Genomic DNA, 16,936 nt, shown 5'->3' with positions numbered 1-16,936 from the left:
ATTTATGGGGGGGTCTCAGTCCCTCCCTAACCATAAAACTCTCTCGCCACCTTTTTGGGGAACTGCCATGGCTGGCACAAAACATCTAACATATATTGTATAAACAACATGCCCTCTTTATCATATGTAAAGCACGAAGCCTCATTCAAACTCACTGGGATCCTGAAATGTTTCCCGATATTTTATTGGGCGCCCGCCAAAATAATCACACCCCTTTCGTGCACCTGGTGAAAACTTTACTACAGACGGCGGGCTTTCGCCTGGGGGGGGGAAGGAGGAGGAGGAGGAAGAGAGGGCGCGAGGGAGGCGTTCAACGGCTCAGGGCGCGCGTTCGTCCTTAACTCCGCCCCCTTCTCGGACAGCTCTATAAATAACCCGAGTGAGGCACGTGTATTCTTCGGCTTATCTCGCACCCTTGGGGGTTGCTTTTCCTCCGTCTCGTGTCTCGTAGAAGAGAGGCGGCTATAATGCCGACCCCACCCCCCCAATTCATTTGCTCAATTTCAGCTCTCCTACGTTTAATCTGAATGTGACACATTAGGCCGCAGGGGTCTTCAAACTTGGCCCTGTTATGACTTGTGGACTTCAACTCCCAGAATTCCTCAGCCAGCAAAGCTGGCTGAGGAATTCTGGGAGTTGAAGTCCACAAGTCATAAAAGGGCCAAGTTTGAAGACCCCTGCATTAGGGTTTTATTTATTTATGATTGCAATTTCTAAGCTGCTCAGTTCTGGAGGAAAAGAACAACACTAGTTCATGGCGCCTAATCAGTTCCCAGATAGCTCACAGCAGCGTATAAATGATAAAAATTCGTATCCTGCTTTATTATTTTTGCAAATAAGGCACCAAACATATCCCACACGTCTTCCTCCTGTTTTCCCAACAACAAACCTGTGAAGTAGGTTGGGCTGAGTGTGACTGGCCTATGAGGTCTCCTGAGAGACTTATTGGTTCAGGGTCTAGTCCAGGGCTAGGCAACCTTGGCTCTTTTATGTCTCGTGGACTTCAACTCCCAGAATGCCTGAGCCAGCCATGCTGGCTCAGGCATTCTGGGAGTTGAAGTGCACGAGTCATAGAAGAGCCAAGGTTGCCTACCCCTGGTATAGTCTTATGATGGAAAAAAAATAACGGGACTTAGGTATAATGTGAAAAAAGGGACTCTGCAGGAAGAGTTGGAAGTTACTCTTGAGAGCCTAAAATATTTTCTGCCTTGCATGTCAATATTTTGATGGATAGTGGTAACCATTGTTAGTACAAGAGACCATGTAGCATGTGTGAGATTTTGTGGGGGGGGGGGGGCAAAACAGCCACAGAAATGGACAGGAAAATCCTGGTGATTATTGGAGGGTCTCCAACATTCTGATTTAGGTTGGGAAAGGTTTAGTAAACACTGAAAAGGGCAAATATCACAACAGGAGACAAGGATAGTATTGCCATAATTTATTTCTTGAAATATTTCATAAAAACACAAGTTTCCCTTTCAAAGCCCAAATCCCAGGCAGTCCAATGCTCACTCTTCTTTACTCCCCACAAGTTAATCCCTTCCAAACAAGGCCTTATTTGCAGACGGCTTCAAAGATCTCCAGAGTCCTCTTAATCTCCCGGATCTGCTTAGCAAGGATGTGAACAGGTTGCATGGAGCGGTCCAGCTCCTCGCACCTGGCCATCAGAGTGTACATCCCTTTGATGCTCATATCCACGGATTCACCCAAACTGTCCACTGCATCTCGGTAGGTCTGGATGTATCCTACACTGAGCGCCGTCATATTCTGGATCGCGCTGTTCAAGGCTCTCAACATCTGGTCCACTCTCTGGGCCACATCCGTGGTCAGCCTTTCCAGATCTCGGAGGACCTGTGGGTCCACTGGAGGGATGTCTGCAGTTTTGCCTCGGACAGAGTGTTGAGATGACATTGAAGAGGAGGCGGGCTCTGTATCGTCCAGACTGCCCCGAGAACTCATCTTGATCTTCATTTGCAGGTTGTTGGCCACAAAGTGTGTCAGGTCTCCATCGTAACTCACTGTTCCTTCCAATTCCAAGGCGCTTGATATAGTGGCCCTCCTTCCTTCCTGGCTCTTGGATGCCCCGTACACCTGGCTTATCCCATCCAGGCTGTGACTGTCCAAGAGACGTCCTCCGGCCATGCTTTCCCTGGCTGCAACTCGCACGGGGTTCGGCAACCGTCTGGATTCTTCCCCGGCTACGGAATTGGACGAAGGGGCTTGGATGTGAACCTGGGCCATTATGTGCTGCCCCTCCATCAGGCAAATGCAGGATGGTAACTTAGGAATCGCGGAGAGAACCGAAGCAAGGAAGGAGAGGGTGCAAGGCAAAGGCGGGAAGGGGGGGCTGGGGGGAGAAACGCAGCTTCAAGGAGTTTCAAACGAAAGATTCTCCCGCAGACACAGAGCATAAAACCGACCCTTTTCCCCCCATTCTCCTACATCTAAACACACACGGAACCCCTTCCGCTTCTCGGGGGGGGGCGGAGATTTGTCCAGGAAGAGGCTGGGGAAAGAGCGGATTGGCTAGAGGGGACTAAGGGACACTTCTCATTGGCTGTTTACCGTTTGAAGACCCACCAATCAAGGGGGAGAAACCGGAAACTCTTTGACTGGTTCTCTCTTCTGCCGGAAGGAGCGTGACACAAAATATCATCCTGAGGAGGAGGAGGAGGAGGAGGAGGAGGACGAGCGGAGCCTGAGATGGTATTACTGGGGTCTTCAAACTTGGCCCTTTTATGACTTGTGGACTTCAATTCCCAGAATTCCTCAGCCAGACTTGTGGACTTCAACTCCCAGAATTCCTCAGCCAGCTTTGCTGGCTGAGGAATTCTGGGAATTGAAGTCCACAAGTCATAAAAGGGCCAGGTTTGAAGACCCCTGTGGCATTAAAAGATCAGAATGTATTGTAAAAAAATTTTTTTTTATTAAATTCATATGCCTCCCAACTCACCTTCCTGGACTTTAGTTTTTAATCCACGCTTTATTTCATTTGCTCCTACACCTGAATGAGATTTTAACACAGCTCTCATTTTCAAGCAGAAGAATGTATATTCCGTGAAAGAAACGTAGAACTGTGTTCCTGAGAGTTGGATCCGCATCCTGCCCTCCTTCGGCATTTATCCCTAGTTGGCTCTTCCCATCTTTTAATGATAAAAGCTCTTTGGGCTATATCGGAAAGGGAGAGGCAGGTGCAGGATTGCTGGTCATGGAGATGTTCACCCTAAGAAAGGTGACAGCAGCGAAGCAACAGAATTATGCAAGACTGTTTCCAATTTTACCTAAAAACTTACACCAGGACATAAATATAGGGACATGTACAAAAGCAGATGTATACAGGTAGTCCTTGACTTACAACAGTTCACTTAAGGATCATTCTAAGTTACAATGGCACTGAAAAAAAAAGGCTTATGACCGTTTTTCGGAGTTATGACCTTTGCAGCATCCCCTTGATAATGTGATCAAAATTCAGGTGCTTGACTCATATTTATGACAGTTGTTGCAGTGTCCTGAGGTCATGTGATTGCCTTTTGCAACCTGACAAGCAAAATTAATGTGGAATTAAATTTCACTTAAAACTGTGTTACTAACTTAGCAATTGCAGCGATTCACTTAACTGTGGCAAGGTCATAAAATGGGGCAAAACTCACTTAACACTTGTCTCACTTAACAATAGAACCTTTGGGCTCAATTGTGGTCATAAGTCAAGGACTACCTGTATACATCTTTGAAGTTGCCTGCATTCATTTAATCCTGATTTCCAGTTCCTTTCCATTCATCATTTATTAGAATTCATTACAAAGCACTTTTCAACTCTTACAATTTTTTTCTCATAAGATCCAGCTGTTTTCAAAGGGGGGAAAGAAATATAGGTCTCAGTCTCTGACAAATCTTATTAATCCTCAATATTTTGATTATGAGAGCAATATGAAAGAGTCCAAAGGAGGATTCAGACCAGCTTTTCCTAGACTGAAATCTTTTAAGTTGATGGGCTGTAATTGCTATCAAACAGCTGATGTGGCTAAAATTAATAGAAACTTGGAAGGAACAACTGGAGAGCTAGGATGTGGGATTGATTAAGGTGTTGGACAAGTAGGGAGGTGTGGGTTCAAGTCCATCCTCTGCCCGAAGTATTAAGCTATCTCCTCTCAGTCCAACTTAAGATTGTTGTGATGGAGAAAACACACTATATTTTTTTTTTCATTTCTCATTGAAGCACTTTTCAGACCAACCTATGTGTTTGTCAACCTTAGCAATTTTAAGATGAATGGACTTCAACTCCAAGAATTCCCCAGACAGCATGGAATTCTGGGAGTTGAAGTCCATTCTTCTTAAAGTTTCCAGGGTTGAGAAACACTGTTAGACTGAAAATTACTCCTAGGAAGGTCTTTAAAAAGAAGGAGCATAAATAGCAAGACACTTCCCCCCCCCCTCCTGGCATGTCATGTCACCACCTCCAAAGAGTATAATTATGCAGAAGCTAAAAAAAGTTGGGAAAGTTGATCGAATTTGCACCATTTATTTCAGTGATGTTCTTGTAACAAAGATTATTTCCACTGAGGCTTCTTTTTCCCTTAAGTGGACTAATTTAAAAAATCAGTTATATAATGAATTATTACAGGCATGTATTTGTATTTGTTGTTCCTACTAGCCAAAATGTATTATTTGCATGTGTATTATCTTTAAGAAACATCTTAATACAGTGAAGTAACTACTTGTATAAATATCACCCAAGCATAGCCTAAGGCTTGTGCAGTGCAGCCAAGATACAAACATGTCTTTTGCTTGTTCAGAAACAAAACAATTATTTCACATATTCAGTGCCTTTAATAGTGTTTGTCTTCCCTCTTTCAAATTCTTTCTTGTATTTTTTACAAGAAAGTAAGCTTCAGGAATCAGACTGTCATATTTGTAAACCAATTTAGAATGTTTTAATCTGAAAAATGTATTTTCCAATTCTATCATTTCAAAAAGTTGTTTGGAAAAAAGCAACAAGGGAAAGATGGGATTACTGAATTATTTTGATTACCTTAGCACTTTATTCATTTTTGGCTCACTTGGACAAGTGCCATTGCAACTTTAAACAGTCACTAAATGAATGCTTGTAAATTGAGGACATGTACTTATTGTTCAAAATTGTAGTGACTTCTAATATTTGTAAGCTGCCCAGTCACCTCGGGGAGTTTGCCAAGATGGATGCCAAACAAATCTAATAAACAATTTTATCTGTATCTGCCTGCTTGACTGCCGTTTTGGAATCAAGTGTTAGCTTTGTATTTTACTTGATCTGAAAATGATTCAATGACCCATTTCTGCTTTGGTAATTTCATAGTTTTGGTACTTTTTTTTAAAGCTCACATACTGTATTCACCGGGCACTTTCTAATCATTAACTGAAGTTTGCATCTGAAATCATCATTGCTGACAAATCTTAAGGATCCTTTTAAATATCTCCTGCAATGGCCCCTCCCCCCAGACTATGTGCTCATTTACTCTGATTCAGGAAAGGTGTTTTTCTAACCAAGTCTGTTTTTAAAACTTTTAAAATAATTCTGAAATGCCTTAAGCCACTCTTTGTCTTCTATTTATTATTTTAATCTGCTATTATTTACGTTTATTCTGCCGGGACCTGAAGACCTGGCTCTTTGAGCTCTCCGGCCCAGGCTGAGAATTTTTAACTGAGGTTTTTAGTTAAGGGATAATTTAATCTTTTTAAATTGTTTTTTAACTTTTGTATTTTGTACTGTTTGATTTTAAATACCCTGTAAACCGCCCTGAGTCCTTCGGGAAAGGGCGGTATATAAATTTAATAAAATTAAATTAAATTAATTTTAAGGAGCGTTTTTCTTTATATCATTGTGGGAGACTATATAATGACAGTCTCAGGAAAGAAATTTAATATACATAAATATGCTTAATCTGTTCTGCTACATGGGACAGCAGAAAATATAGTGGGCAGCATAACTGGAAGCAGGAAAAAATATTGCAGCTACCTTTTTGAGTATTAGCATTCTACAGAATTGAGAGATTTCTTAACATAATGGTAGGTAGTTGGGGAATTCTGAAAATTGGTCCACGCATCTTAAAAAGTTACCGAGGTCAAGAAAGATTAGGTAAAGGTAAAGGTTCCCTCGCACATGCGTGCTAGTCATTTCCGACTCTAGGGGCCGGTGCTCATCTCCGTTTCAAAGCCGAAGAGCCAGCGCTTGTCCGAGGACGTCTCCGTAGTCATGTGGCCGGCATGTCTAGACGCCAAAGGCGCACGGAACGCTGTTACCTTCCCACCGTCGTGGTCCCTATTTTTCTACTTGCATTTTTACGTGCTTTCGAACTGCTAGGTTGGCAGAAGCTGGGACGAGTAACAAGCGCTCACTCTGCTACGTGACACTGGGGATTCGACCCGCCAAACTGCCGACCTTCTGATTGACAAGCTCAGCGTCCTAACCCACTGAGCCACCGCGTCCTTCAAGAAAGATTAGTTCATATTCACCATTTATAGCCCTACTGATTGTACAGAACAGTCTGCTCCATGGCTATAGTGACTAACTCAAGTGTCATGAGCTTTGTGGTTTTCAAGCAATATGTTGTGTTAATCAGCTGTATTGTTTCCTTCAATAAATTCAGGTAAAATAAACTACAGATAGTCCTTGACTTACAACCATTTGTTTAGAGACTGTTCAAAGTCACAAACGGCACTGAAAAAATCTGATTTGACTGGTCCTTGCACTTATGACAACTGCAATATCCCCAGTTGCATGATCAGAATTTAGGTGCTTGGCAACTGGCAGGTATTTACAATGATTGCAGCAACCCAGGGTCAGATGATCATCATTTGTGACCTCCCCAGTCAGCTTCTGACAAGCAAGTCAATAGAGAAAACTGGATTCGCTTAACGATTGCATGATTCACTTAACAACTGTGATTTCCTTAACAGCCATGGCAAAAAGGTCATAAAAATCAGATGCCGCTCACTTAACAATCACCTTGCCTAGCAACAGAAATTCTGGTCCCAGTTGTGATTGTAAGTTGAGACTCCCTGTGTGGCTATTGTACTGTGTGAGCTGGTGCTGGCTGAGACCAAAAATTACGGTAACTAAGGATATCATCAAGACTTGCAATGTTCATGACTTGAGGCTTCCCATTTACAGAGATACTTGCCTTACTTGGGGCAACAGGCGAAATAACACACAATAAGCAGCCTTCTACAACAGGCTTAATTGGCACGATTTATTCAGGTTAGCCTAGTGTGCATTTTTTTTAAAAGATACTGTTTTCAATTTTTATCCAAGCAGAATAAGTGTGGCCTTTCAAACAGTCTCTATAATAGAAAATCGGTAAGGCTGCTCTTCAGAGCATAACCGAGGTATTGGAGAAAACAAGTGCGATCTTGGGACATTTTGTGTCTCCTGTAGAAAGCTAAACATGGACCCAAATATAAAGTTCCAGGAAATGTAAAAAATTCTATACGCATGCTAACAAAATAAGCTTGCTTCGGTGATCGGATTCCTGCCTGGTGGCTCAGCAAAACCTTGCTTTGTCCATCTGGAATTTCTTCAAGCGTGTAGCTTGTTTTGCGTTGCAATCAAACATCAGCCACTATTAGAAAGCAAATTATTTCTCGGGGACCAAGGGACAAGTTTTAAAAAGTCTCCTCTCAACTTCTTTAGCGTTGCAGTATACTAGGTTACATCCATGTCATGCTTCACTTTTTTCAGCTACTCTAGAAGCTCCTGAAGAATTGAGGTGAGGAGAGGGAGAGAGAGACTGATACAAAGCCAGTCTTTTGTTTATTTATTTACTCTTCGCTCAATGGGACAAGCCCCAACAGGCCTCTCTACCTGTTCTCTAATGCCCTCGGTCACTGCAACTTTCCCTGCCAGAAAAGAAATCTGAGCGGAGAAATCCACCCTTTTACTTAAGATTGTTGTTTCTCAACCACGGCAACTTTAAAATCTGTGGACTTCCCTTCTTAAAGTTGCCAAGATTGAAAAAATACTGACCTAAATTTCACACCTGAAACCAGGGTAGGAATTTGGAGATGAACTCAAGGTGCCAAAGAAGCCGATTCAAGGCCAGCCCCTTGCCAAATGTTAGCCCGTTCCGTGAACGAGGAGCCAGAATTACCCTTCCAACCTAATCTATGTCCCAATTTGTTACTGACAGATCAATCATTCTCTTTTCTTATACACTGGTCTTTGCAACTGGACCTTAAGGAACTAGCTACGTCCAACAGCTGTTACCACACTCAGTACAACTATAAGGCCCTTCCCCCAGGGCCAAGTCATCTTGGTTGGGTTTTCGGGGACTAGACTCCAGGTGAAAACCTTTACCACAGTGGCCGCAGATAAGAAGCCGGTTGCCTTCTTCATCGGAGCTATTATTGCCATTGGTAACACTGATATCGGCACACAGAGTATCACGACCAGTCATGCGCGGCGTCCCAATGCTTCCATCGTGGTGGCCCTCGATGCCGCCATCCTCAAAAGCCGGGTCAACCTCGCAGAGGAGGTCATGGCTCATGCTGGGGCTGCGAGCGTTGGTGTGAGTGCGACGGTGGCGAATGATGTGCGAGCTCAGCCGAAAGCTCTTCCCACACTCGGTGCACACGTAGGGCTTTTCCCCCGTGTGCACCCGCCAGTGGTCCACCAGATTGGAGTGGTGGGTGAACCTCTTGCCACACTCAACACAACCGTAGGGTTTCTCACCCGTGTGGGTACGCCGGTGGTTAGCCAGCGTGGAACTCCCCGAAAAGCGCTTCCCGCATTCCTGGCATTGGTAGGGTTTCTCTCCGGTGTGAGTCCGCTGATGGCGAGTAAGGCATGAGCTCCCGGTAAATCGCTTACCGCACACGCTGCACTGGTAAGGCGTAACCCCTGTGTGACCGCGCCGGTGCAGGTTGTAGTTGGAGCTCTGGGAAAAGGCCTTGCCGCACAATTCGCAACGATAGGGCCGTTCCCCGGTGTGGAAACGCCGATGCTGGAGGAGGTTGGAACTAGCTGTGAAGGCCTTGCCACAGTCCCCACAGACATAGGGGCGCTCCCCGGTGTGCGTCCGCTGGTGCTTGGTGAGTGCCGAGCTCTGGTTGAAGCTGCGGCCGCAGTCATTGCAACGGTACGGCTTCTCTCCCGTATGGATGATCTGGTGCTTGGCCAGGTTCGAGCGGCGGCTAAAACTCTTCCCACACACGCCACAAGTGTTTGGGTGCAAAGAGGAAGACTGCAGGAATGGAGAAGAAAGCATGGAGGAGGGTTTTGAAAAAAAAGGACACACCTGCCTAGACCTCATTCTAAAATGGGTGCTCAGGAAGTGCAGCTAATTTGTGCTCCATCCTTTCAAAAGTGGCATTTTTGTCAAGCACGGTAGCTAACGGAATTTTTACAAGCAGGGGCTTCTGCAGAAAAGGGTCAAAAAAGAATTAAGACTTTTTACAGGTTGTCCTTGACTCGCAACCATTTGTTTAGTGAACATTCTGCACTGAAAAAAAGTCACCTATGACTAGTTTTTACACTTATGACCATTGCAGCATCCGTGTGGTCATATGATCAAAATTCACATGCTTGCAACAGGCATGTATTTATGACGGTTGCAATATTCAGGGGATCATGTGATCACCTTTTGTGATCTTCTGACAAGCAAAGTCAGTGGAGAAGCCAGATTCATTTAACAGCCGTGTTACTTACTTAACAACTGCAGTGATTCACTTAACAATTCTGACAAGAAAGTTAGTAAAACGATACAAAACCTGCTTAATAGCCGTCTTGCTTTATCTAGGGAAATTTGGGGCTCAGTTGTGGTGGTAAGTTGAGGACTCCTGTATGGGCATTCTTGTGGCCACCATCTTGACTTTTAACATCCCCCTCCCTCTTTCTGCCTCAGAATAGGGAAAGATCACCCGTCTACAAGTTCATTTTTGTTTTCAATTGTACAATGGATATTCAAATCTCTTTGGTGAACAGAGATGTCTAGGAAAGAAAGTCAGGGGTGCTACTCTAGAAAACCTGAAATGGAAAATTATTTTTTTTTCCTTCTTATCACTTTAACTATCAGCCACCCAACTCTATCCTGAGGTAGGGAAGCAAACTTTAGAATTTCTTTCTCAATCAGCCCAGGAACTAATATGTGCTATGTTCTGCTCAACATCCAAGATAAAAACTTAGGTTCAACTTTTCATACTTAGGCTCAACTTTTCATAATATGTGGGCCTCTTATACATTCATTTATTATTATGTGTGGATCAGAGATGCCTAAAAGGGCAGGGTCAAAAAATTCAAGATGGCAGCTACAACCACACAGTTGAAGCCCCGCCCATTTTCAATCTGTCATGTGCAAAGAGATGGGCTTTGGTTGCAGTCACTGCAGCCATCTTGACATTTTTGTCTCCTCCCACACGGATTCTTCTGGTATACAAGAGGTGGGTGAATCCAACAGGCACAAGAAAAAAGAACTAAAAAAAAATCTAAATAACATCAGCTGGGAATTCTGGAAAAAAGCAATCCTGACCCATCTTAAGGATATCAAACTTGGAAGTTGATTTAAGGGAGTTTTACCAGTGCTTCAGCCCTCTGAAGTGAAACAGGCACCTGGCCAAATTCTCCTTCAAAGACTAGGGTAAAATATGCTCTGTGTGACATGTACGTGAACCATGATACAGTCAGATCCTGGGAACTCTGCTATGTTTAGTCCCGATGCATAGCTGCGGAACTATTTCATCAAATAACCAGAAAGTCGTGCTGTTGCAAGGGTCAGCCAAAAAGCTATCTTCAGGGTATAGGTCTGGACCTAAAGGAGAACCTCGTATTCCCAAGATTGCTGAACAAAGCTCAGGGCAAGTTTCAACCATTCCTCAAGGTACAGAATTACAGAATCATTGGGCTGGAAGAGATCTTGGAGGTCTTCCTGTCCAAGTCTCTGCTCAAGGCAGAAGTCCTTAAACCAGGGGTAGGCAACCTCGGCTCTTTTATGACTCGTGGACTTCAACTCCCAGAATTCCTGAGCCAGCATGGCACAGCTTGGAAACTCTCCCCTCAGCATAGCTGGCTCAGGAATTCTGGGAGTTGAAGTCCACGAGTCATAAAAGAGCCGAGGTTGCCTACCCCTGGGCTAGGAGTAAACCATCCCATCTCTTGAAGTTCCCACAGTTGCACTTCCTTACTACTCACCGAACCCTCTATCGGGATGGTGACTTTCTGCACCTCAAATTCTTGTACCTTCTGCTCCTCAGTTTCTACCTTCATCTCTTCCTGAGTTGAGGAACCTCGTGAAGGCGCAGGACCCAGCTGGTTTGAGCAGAGACAAAACAATCCAAATAATAATAACCATCTTTAAAGAACTACTTCTTTCCTTACAAGTTGGTTCCTCCACCCATCCAGCTAGACGTTCAATGTTTCTGTCTTCCTTGTCTCCACTCACCAGTTTTCCGCCTGCAGAAATTTCCATCTCAAATTCCAGATCGGCTTTCTCCCTTTTTTCAGTCTTTACTCTAATCAATCGTTTTTCTTCATTACCATGCACTCTGGCAGGCAATCTATCCCGGAAGGAAGAAGAATCCAGCTGGGAAAGCCAAAGGAGCAGAACAAGAGATTCAGCATTTACCTTAGGTTCAGTTAGTTCCCAAACAAAGAGACAGACACAACATCTGACGACCAATCTTAAAAGTTAATGTCAACAACATATTTCAGTTTGCAAGTTACTCATGCAAATGCAAGCAAGAATTTACACAGTGAGATGTAATCGCTAGGTTGTAAATTGCTACAACTAAGTGTCCACGAGGAATTCTGTGAATTGAAACACAACAACATGAATGCTAAACACTCAGCAAGTCAAGCCTATTTATTTTAGACTTAGATATATGTTCCAATTACATTTCACAGGGAAAGCAATTGAAATGCCAAATGTGTTTCACATCACAACTTCTAAATGCCTGGTTTTGTTTCTTTTCTGCACTCATTTTTTCAAATCTGTGTGCTCTACAGTCATGCACAAGGCATTTGATACCCTAAACTTAACCATGCTTTTAGCAATCACATTAAAGGTAAAGGTTCCCCCACACATGCGTGCTAGTCGTTTCCGACTCTAGGGTCCGGTGCTCATCTCCGTTTCAAAGCTGAAGAGCCAGTGCTTGTCTGAGGACGTCTCTGTGGTCATGTGGCCGGCACGACTAAACGCCAAAGGCACACAGAACGCTGTTACCTTCCCACCATAGTGGCCCCTATTTTTCTACTTGCATTTTTATGTGCTTTCGAACTGCTAGGTTGGCAGAAGCTGGGACGAGTAACAGGCGCTCACTCTGCTACGCGGCACTTGGGATTCGACCCGCCAAACTGCTGACCTTCTGATCGACAAGCTCAGCGTCCTAACCCACTGAGCCACCGCGTCCCTTACAGCAGCGTTTCCCAACCTTAGGAACTTGAAGATGCTTGGACTTCAACTCCCAGAATTCCCCAGCCAGCATAGCATCTTCAAGTTCCTAAGGTTGGGAAACGCTGCCTTACAGTAATCCCATTACAGCCAAGGAAAATATGCCTGTTTCATATCCAGCTGGTTCCTTCAAACTTCAGGGAAAAACACATGGCTTTGTTCCCTAGAAATTTTGGCTTTGTGCACCTTGATCTCTCGTATCCTTTCCACTCCCTTCTTCAGTCTAGCACTCAGTCCCAAGGATTCCCAGGACTTGCCCTCACCTTTCACCAGTGGTTCATCCATCTGAAAATACAGAAAGGAAGAAAGAGAATCTATTAAAAAGTTAGGCATAAGGTCCAAATTAGATATCAAAATATTCTAAGAACCTCCCATATTCTCCTCGGGTTCTCCTATACTAGTTGTTGGAGTAAAAAGAAATATAAGATGTTTGGAATTTTTAAATTGGGTGTATGGCTGGAGATGTTCAAGGTTCGTGGTTATTTATCTTGCTCCCATCTTCATCCTCTGTGGGAGCTTCTAGAACAGGGATTCATTCCCTTGAACCAGGTTTTTCCTGTGCTCCCTTTGTCCTCATCTATCGTGAACGCTCAGGCAAAAATAAATGGCTTAAGATTAAAAGCAATCTTCCTCTTTAATATAGCTGCTGGAAAGCAAGTAACTTGTCAACTGCCAGCCATCAGTTACTCTGCGACAGCCCCACGAAGTCAACGAGGCCGTAATAAAGACGGGATAGAAAACAAATCCATAAACAAAAAGGTGAAATTTTGAGTATAGCACTCAAAGCCCTCCCACAAATTGGCTGTATCCTTGAAGCAAGTCCAGACTTTTGTTAAATTCTTAGCATCACCCTTGTTTCCAGAAGGACCTAAAGGCAATATGGTATCTCCATGGAGGATGCAAAGTAGGACCCCAAGACCTAGTCCTGTCTGGACTGTGATTGCTAGAAAATAAAGGAGGTTGCCTGTACAGGTAGTCCTCGACTTACAACAGTTCATTTAGTGACCGAGGTTACAAAGGCACTGGAAAAAGTGACTTAGGACCATTTTTCACAGTTACGACCGCAGCAGGCATCCCCATGATCAAAATTCAGATGCTTGCTTGGCAACTGGTTCATATTTATGACCGCTGCTGTGTCCCAAGGTCATGTGATCACCTTTTGCAAACTTCTGACAAGCCAAGTCAATGGGGAACGCCAGATTCACTTCAGCACCCCGTTAGCAACTTAACAGCTGCCGGTGATTCACTTAACACAGGGGTCTTCAAAACTTGGCCCTTTTATGACTTGTGGACTTCAACTCCCAGAATTCGTCAGCCAGGCATGCTAGTTGAGGAATTCTGGGAGTTGAAGTCCACGAGTCATAAAAGGGCCAAGTTTGAAGACCCCTGACTTAACACGTGTTGGCAAGTAAAACGGGGCAAAACCCCAACAAATTTCTCACTTAGCAACATAAATATTGGGCTCAGCCGTGGTGCGTATGTCGAGGACTACCTGTATTATTTTTTTTTTAAAAAAAGGGAATCAAACTCACCAAGGCAGGCTTCTTCCCAGAGGTTCAAAGAGGCCCCAGATTGACAGGTTGAACCCAGGAGCCCCTGACCCCCCAGGAGCCCCGTCGCTTGGCTGTCTTGACACTCACCTGAAAGTTTAGCCTTCATTCCACAGCCGGGGTGAGGTGGGGACCCACGACAACAGCTGCTTCTCCCGCCCACGTGGGTGGGTGGCTTTCCTTTCCAGGCGATCTTTCTTTTTTGCGCGGAGCAACCCGGAGAGTTGGGGAGGCTTGGGACGGGGTGGAAGGGGAGGGCTTGGGCTGAAGCCGGGAGGTGGGGGGGGGGTGGCCCGAGAGAAGGAGATCGGGATCAGTCGGGGAAGGACGTGGAGCGAGAGGTGATGTGATTGCTTCCTGCGATCCGGGCTCACCCGGGCCTCTGGAGAGGAGGGGAGGGGGAGATCTTCGCCGATGCTGGGGAACAGGGCGATGGGGGAGAGGGGAGGGCGGGAAGAGGGAGGGAGAAGAACCAGGCAAAAAAGGATTCCAAGAATCCCCGCCCCGCCCTGGGCAGCCGCCCCAAAGCCCGCGCGATCCGCCCGTCCTTTCGAAGTAGCGACCCTGCCTCGAGAAGGGGGGGCGGCAAGGCTCCGAAGGGGACGGGAGGAATGCTGGGCGGAGGGGAGGGGAGGGGAGGGGAGGGGGGGTGAAATGACAGAAGGCGGTCGCTTCGTGCAGATTGGCTGAGGTGGCCGGCTCCCCCCTCCTCATCCCGCTTTGTAATTGGCGGAGAGAGTGAGCGGCTGCGGACAGACAGGGGCAACCGCGGGAGAGGCGCCGACCCGAGCAGGGGTTTGGACGCCCGAGTTCCTCGTCCCGCCCCCTCCCCCTCCTCTTCCTCTACTAAGCCCTCCTAGAGCCGGGACATCCCCGTCGCTTTAACGCAGGGGTCTTCAAACTCGGCCCTTTTATGACTCGTGGACTTCAACTCCCAGAATTCCTCAGCCAGGCATGCTGGCTGAGGAATTCTGGGAGTTGAAGTCCACGAGTCATAAAAGGGCCGAGTTTGAAGACCCCCTGCTTTAACGGAACGCGCGGCTGGAAAAGGGAGCCTATCGCGGTCGGGATCCCCCTTGGGATAGGATAGGATAGGATAGGACAGGACAGGACAGGTCTGTTTATTGGCCAAGTGTGATTGGACACACAAGGAGTTTATCTGCGGTGCATAAGCTCCCAGTGTAGATGCAAGCAACAAGTGATAAATCATGATCATAAAATACAATCGTCATAAATCATAAGGTAATCCTAAATCATAAGATTAAATCATAAGGAAGGTCGGGAAAGAAGCAAGGGATTAGCGCAGAGAAAGGCTGCCCTGGAAGTTCCCTGCACGGAGTCAGGCTGGACTCTTTTGATTCCGACGGTTGAAGTTCCACACCGCTTCAGGCAGAGACGAGAGTGTTTTGCCGCTCTATGAAGGGACGGTTTCCATTTGCTCCGCAGATAACAGGTGTCATGCCTCTAGTACAGTGTTTCTCAAACTCAGCAGCTTTCAGACGTGTGGGTTTCAACTTGGTGGAGCAGTGTGCTGATGCCTCCTTAAGTAACACCAGCTGCCTGCAGTTAGTGCAGGTTCGAGTCCCACCAGGCTCAAGGTTGACTCAGCCTTCCATCCTTCCGAGGTAGGTAAAATGAGGACCCAGATTGTTGGGGGCAATTAAGCTGACTTTGTAATAATGCCGCTTGGGGGGTGTATGAAAGCCCTAATAAGCAGGCATATACATAGAATGAAGGCTACTGCTAAGCTTGTAAGCCGCCCTGAGTCTTCGGAGAAGGGTGGGATATAAATGTAATAAAAATAAATAAAATAAAACTCTCAGCGTTTTGACTGCGGAATTCTGGGAGTTGAAGTTCACATAAGGATACTCTTTGAATAATCACCATACAATAGTGATCCAGAGAGGGCATCTTGAAGAGAAACCTACAGCTGAGAAATAAATGCTATTTACCGTTGTTGTAAGTAACAGGCTTTTGAAACACTTTGTGTAACAAAACACTGTGTGTTCCCAATGCAAAGGTGCTCATAGAGTATGGTCAAAAAAGTTAAAAGTCAGTGGGGAAGCCAGATTCACTTAACTGTGTTATTAGGGCAAAACACATTTAACTTTCTTGCTTAGCAACAGAAATTTTGGTGTCAATTGTGACTGTAAATCAAGAACTTGTAATCCTCAACTTGATTTAGTGACTGTTAAAAGTTACAACAGTACTTAAAAAATGACTTATAACCATTTTTCACCCTTACGACCTTTGTAGCAGCAGTCCCATGATAATGTGATCATGTGATCACCTTTTGCAAGCAAAATCAATGGGGGAGCCAGATTCACTTAGCAACCATGTTACTAAGTGCAGTGATTTATTTAACTGTGGCAAAAAAGGTCAAATGGGGCAAAGCTCACTTAACAAATACCTCACCTAACAACAGAAATGTTGGGCTCAATTGTGGTCATAAGTCGAGGATCATGTGTTCAAAAGCACATCTATCTACAAAGAAACAGGATGTTGAATTGGAAGGGATCTCAATGGTCATCTAGTCCAACCCCCTGCTCAGCACTGGAACCCAGAAAGTATGCCGGACAGTCATCCAGACCCCTTGTACAAACCTCCTGCCCCATTTCTTTTTTTCAGAACGGTGCAAATTATGATGTAGTATTGAAAGAGAATATGAGTCAGATGTACATACTTATGATTATTTTTAATCATATACCATTGAAGATCCAACTCCTCCCCCACATCCTTAAGTTTTCTCCCATCGGCTCAGGCGTTTAAAATCTGCTTTGAAATCAAGCTTTCACCCCAGAACAGAGTAATCTGGTTCAGAAACAGTAACGGAAACAAAAACGTCTTTCCAAAGAGTAAAGAGATGGCGAAAGTACCGGGTCTTTAAATCTTTGGCCCTCCCCTCAAATGGCGGCGCCCTAAACGGCGCCATCTAAAAATCTGCCTTATTCCAAAATGGCTACCGATTTT

General features: G+C 45.0%; 2 protein-coding genes across 5 annotated transcripts; both read right to left on the bottom strand.

Annotated features, from left to right (window-relative positions):
* Positions 1–1,333: 1,333 nt before the first annotated feature.
* Positions 1,334–2,778, bottom strand: LOC310649567 (BLOC-1-related complex subunit 6-like). Its single transcript, XM_083378088.1, has one exon. It carries the CDS (start codon positions 2,257–2,259, stop codon positions 1,555–1,557), a length of 705 nt encoding a protein of 234 aa, XP_083234214.1. The 5' UTR covers positions 2,260–2,778; the 3' UTR covers positions 1,334–1,554.
* Positions 2,779–6,624: 3,846 nt separating this feature from the next.
* On the bottom strand, positions 6,625–14,587 carry ZNF771 (zinc finger protein 771). Of its 4 annotated transcripts, none has more exons than XM_083378064.1 (5): positions 14,057–14,587; positions 12,603–12,701; positions 11,409–11,549; positions 11,159–11,275; positions 6,625–9,215 (listed from the first exon to the last, which is right to left on the bottom strand). In XM_083378064.1, exons 2-5 carry the CDS (start codon positions 12,699–12,701, stop codon positions 8,220–8,222), a joined length of 1,353 nt encoding a protein of 450 aa, XP_083234190.1. In that variant the 5' UTR covers positions 14,057–14,587; the 3' UTR covers positions 6,625–8,219. The 4 variants fall into 4 exon arrangements, with proteins under 4 accessions (XP_083234190.1, XP_083234191.1, XP_083234192.1 ...); XM_083378065.1 differs by having other exon boundaries at positions 11,192–11,275; XM_083378066.1 differs by having other exon boundaries at positions 11,207–11,275.
* Positions 14,588–16,936: the final 2,349 nt, after the last annotated feature.

Source organism: Vipera ursinii (assembly GCF_947247035.1).
Source record: "Vipera ursinii genome assembly, chromosome: Z".
NCBI lineage: Eukaryota > Metazoa > Chordata > Lepidosauria > Squamata > Viperidae > Vipera > Vipera ursinii.
Note: the sequence above shows the minus strand (reverse complement) of the source record. Positions and strands in the feature narration are given on the sequence as shown.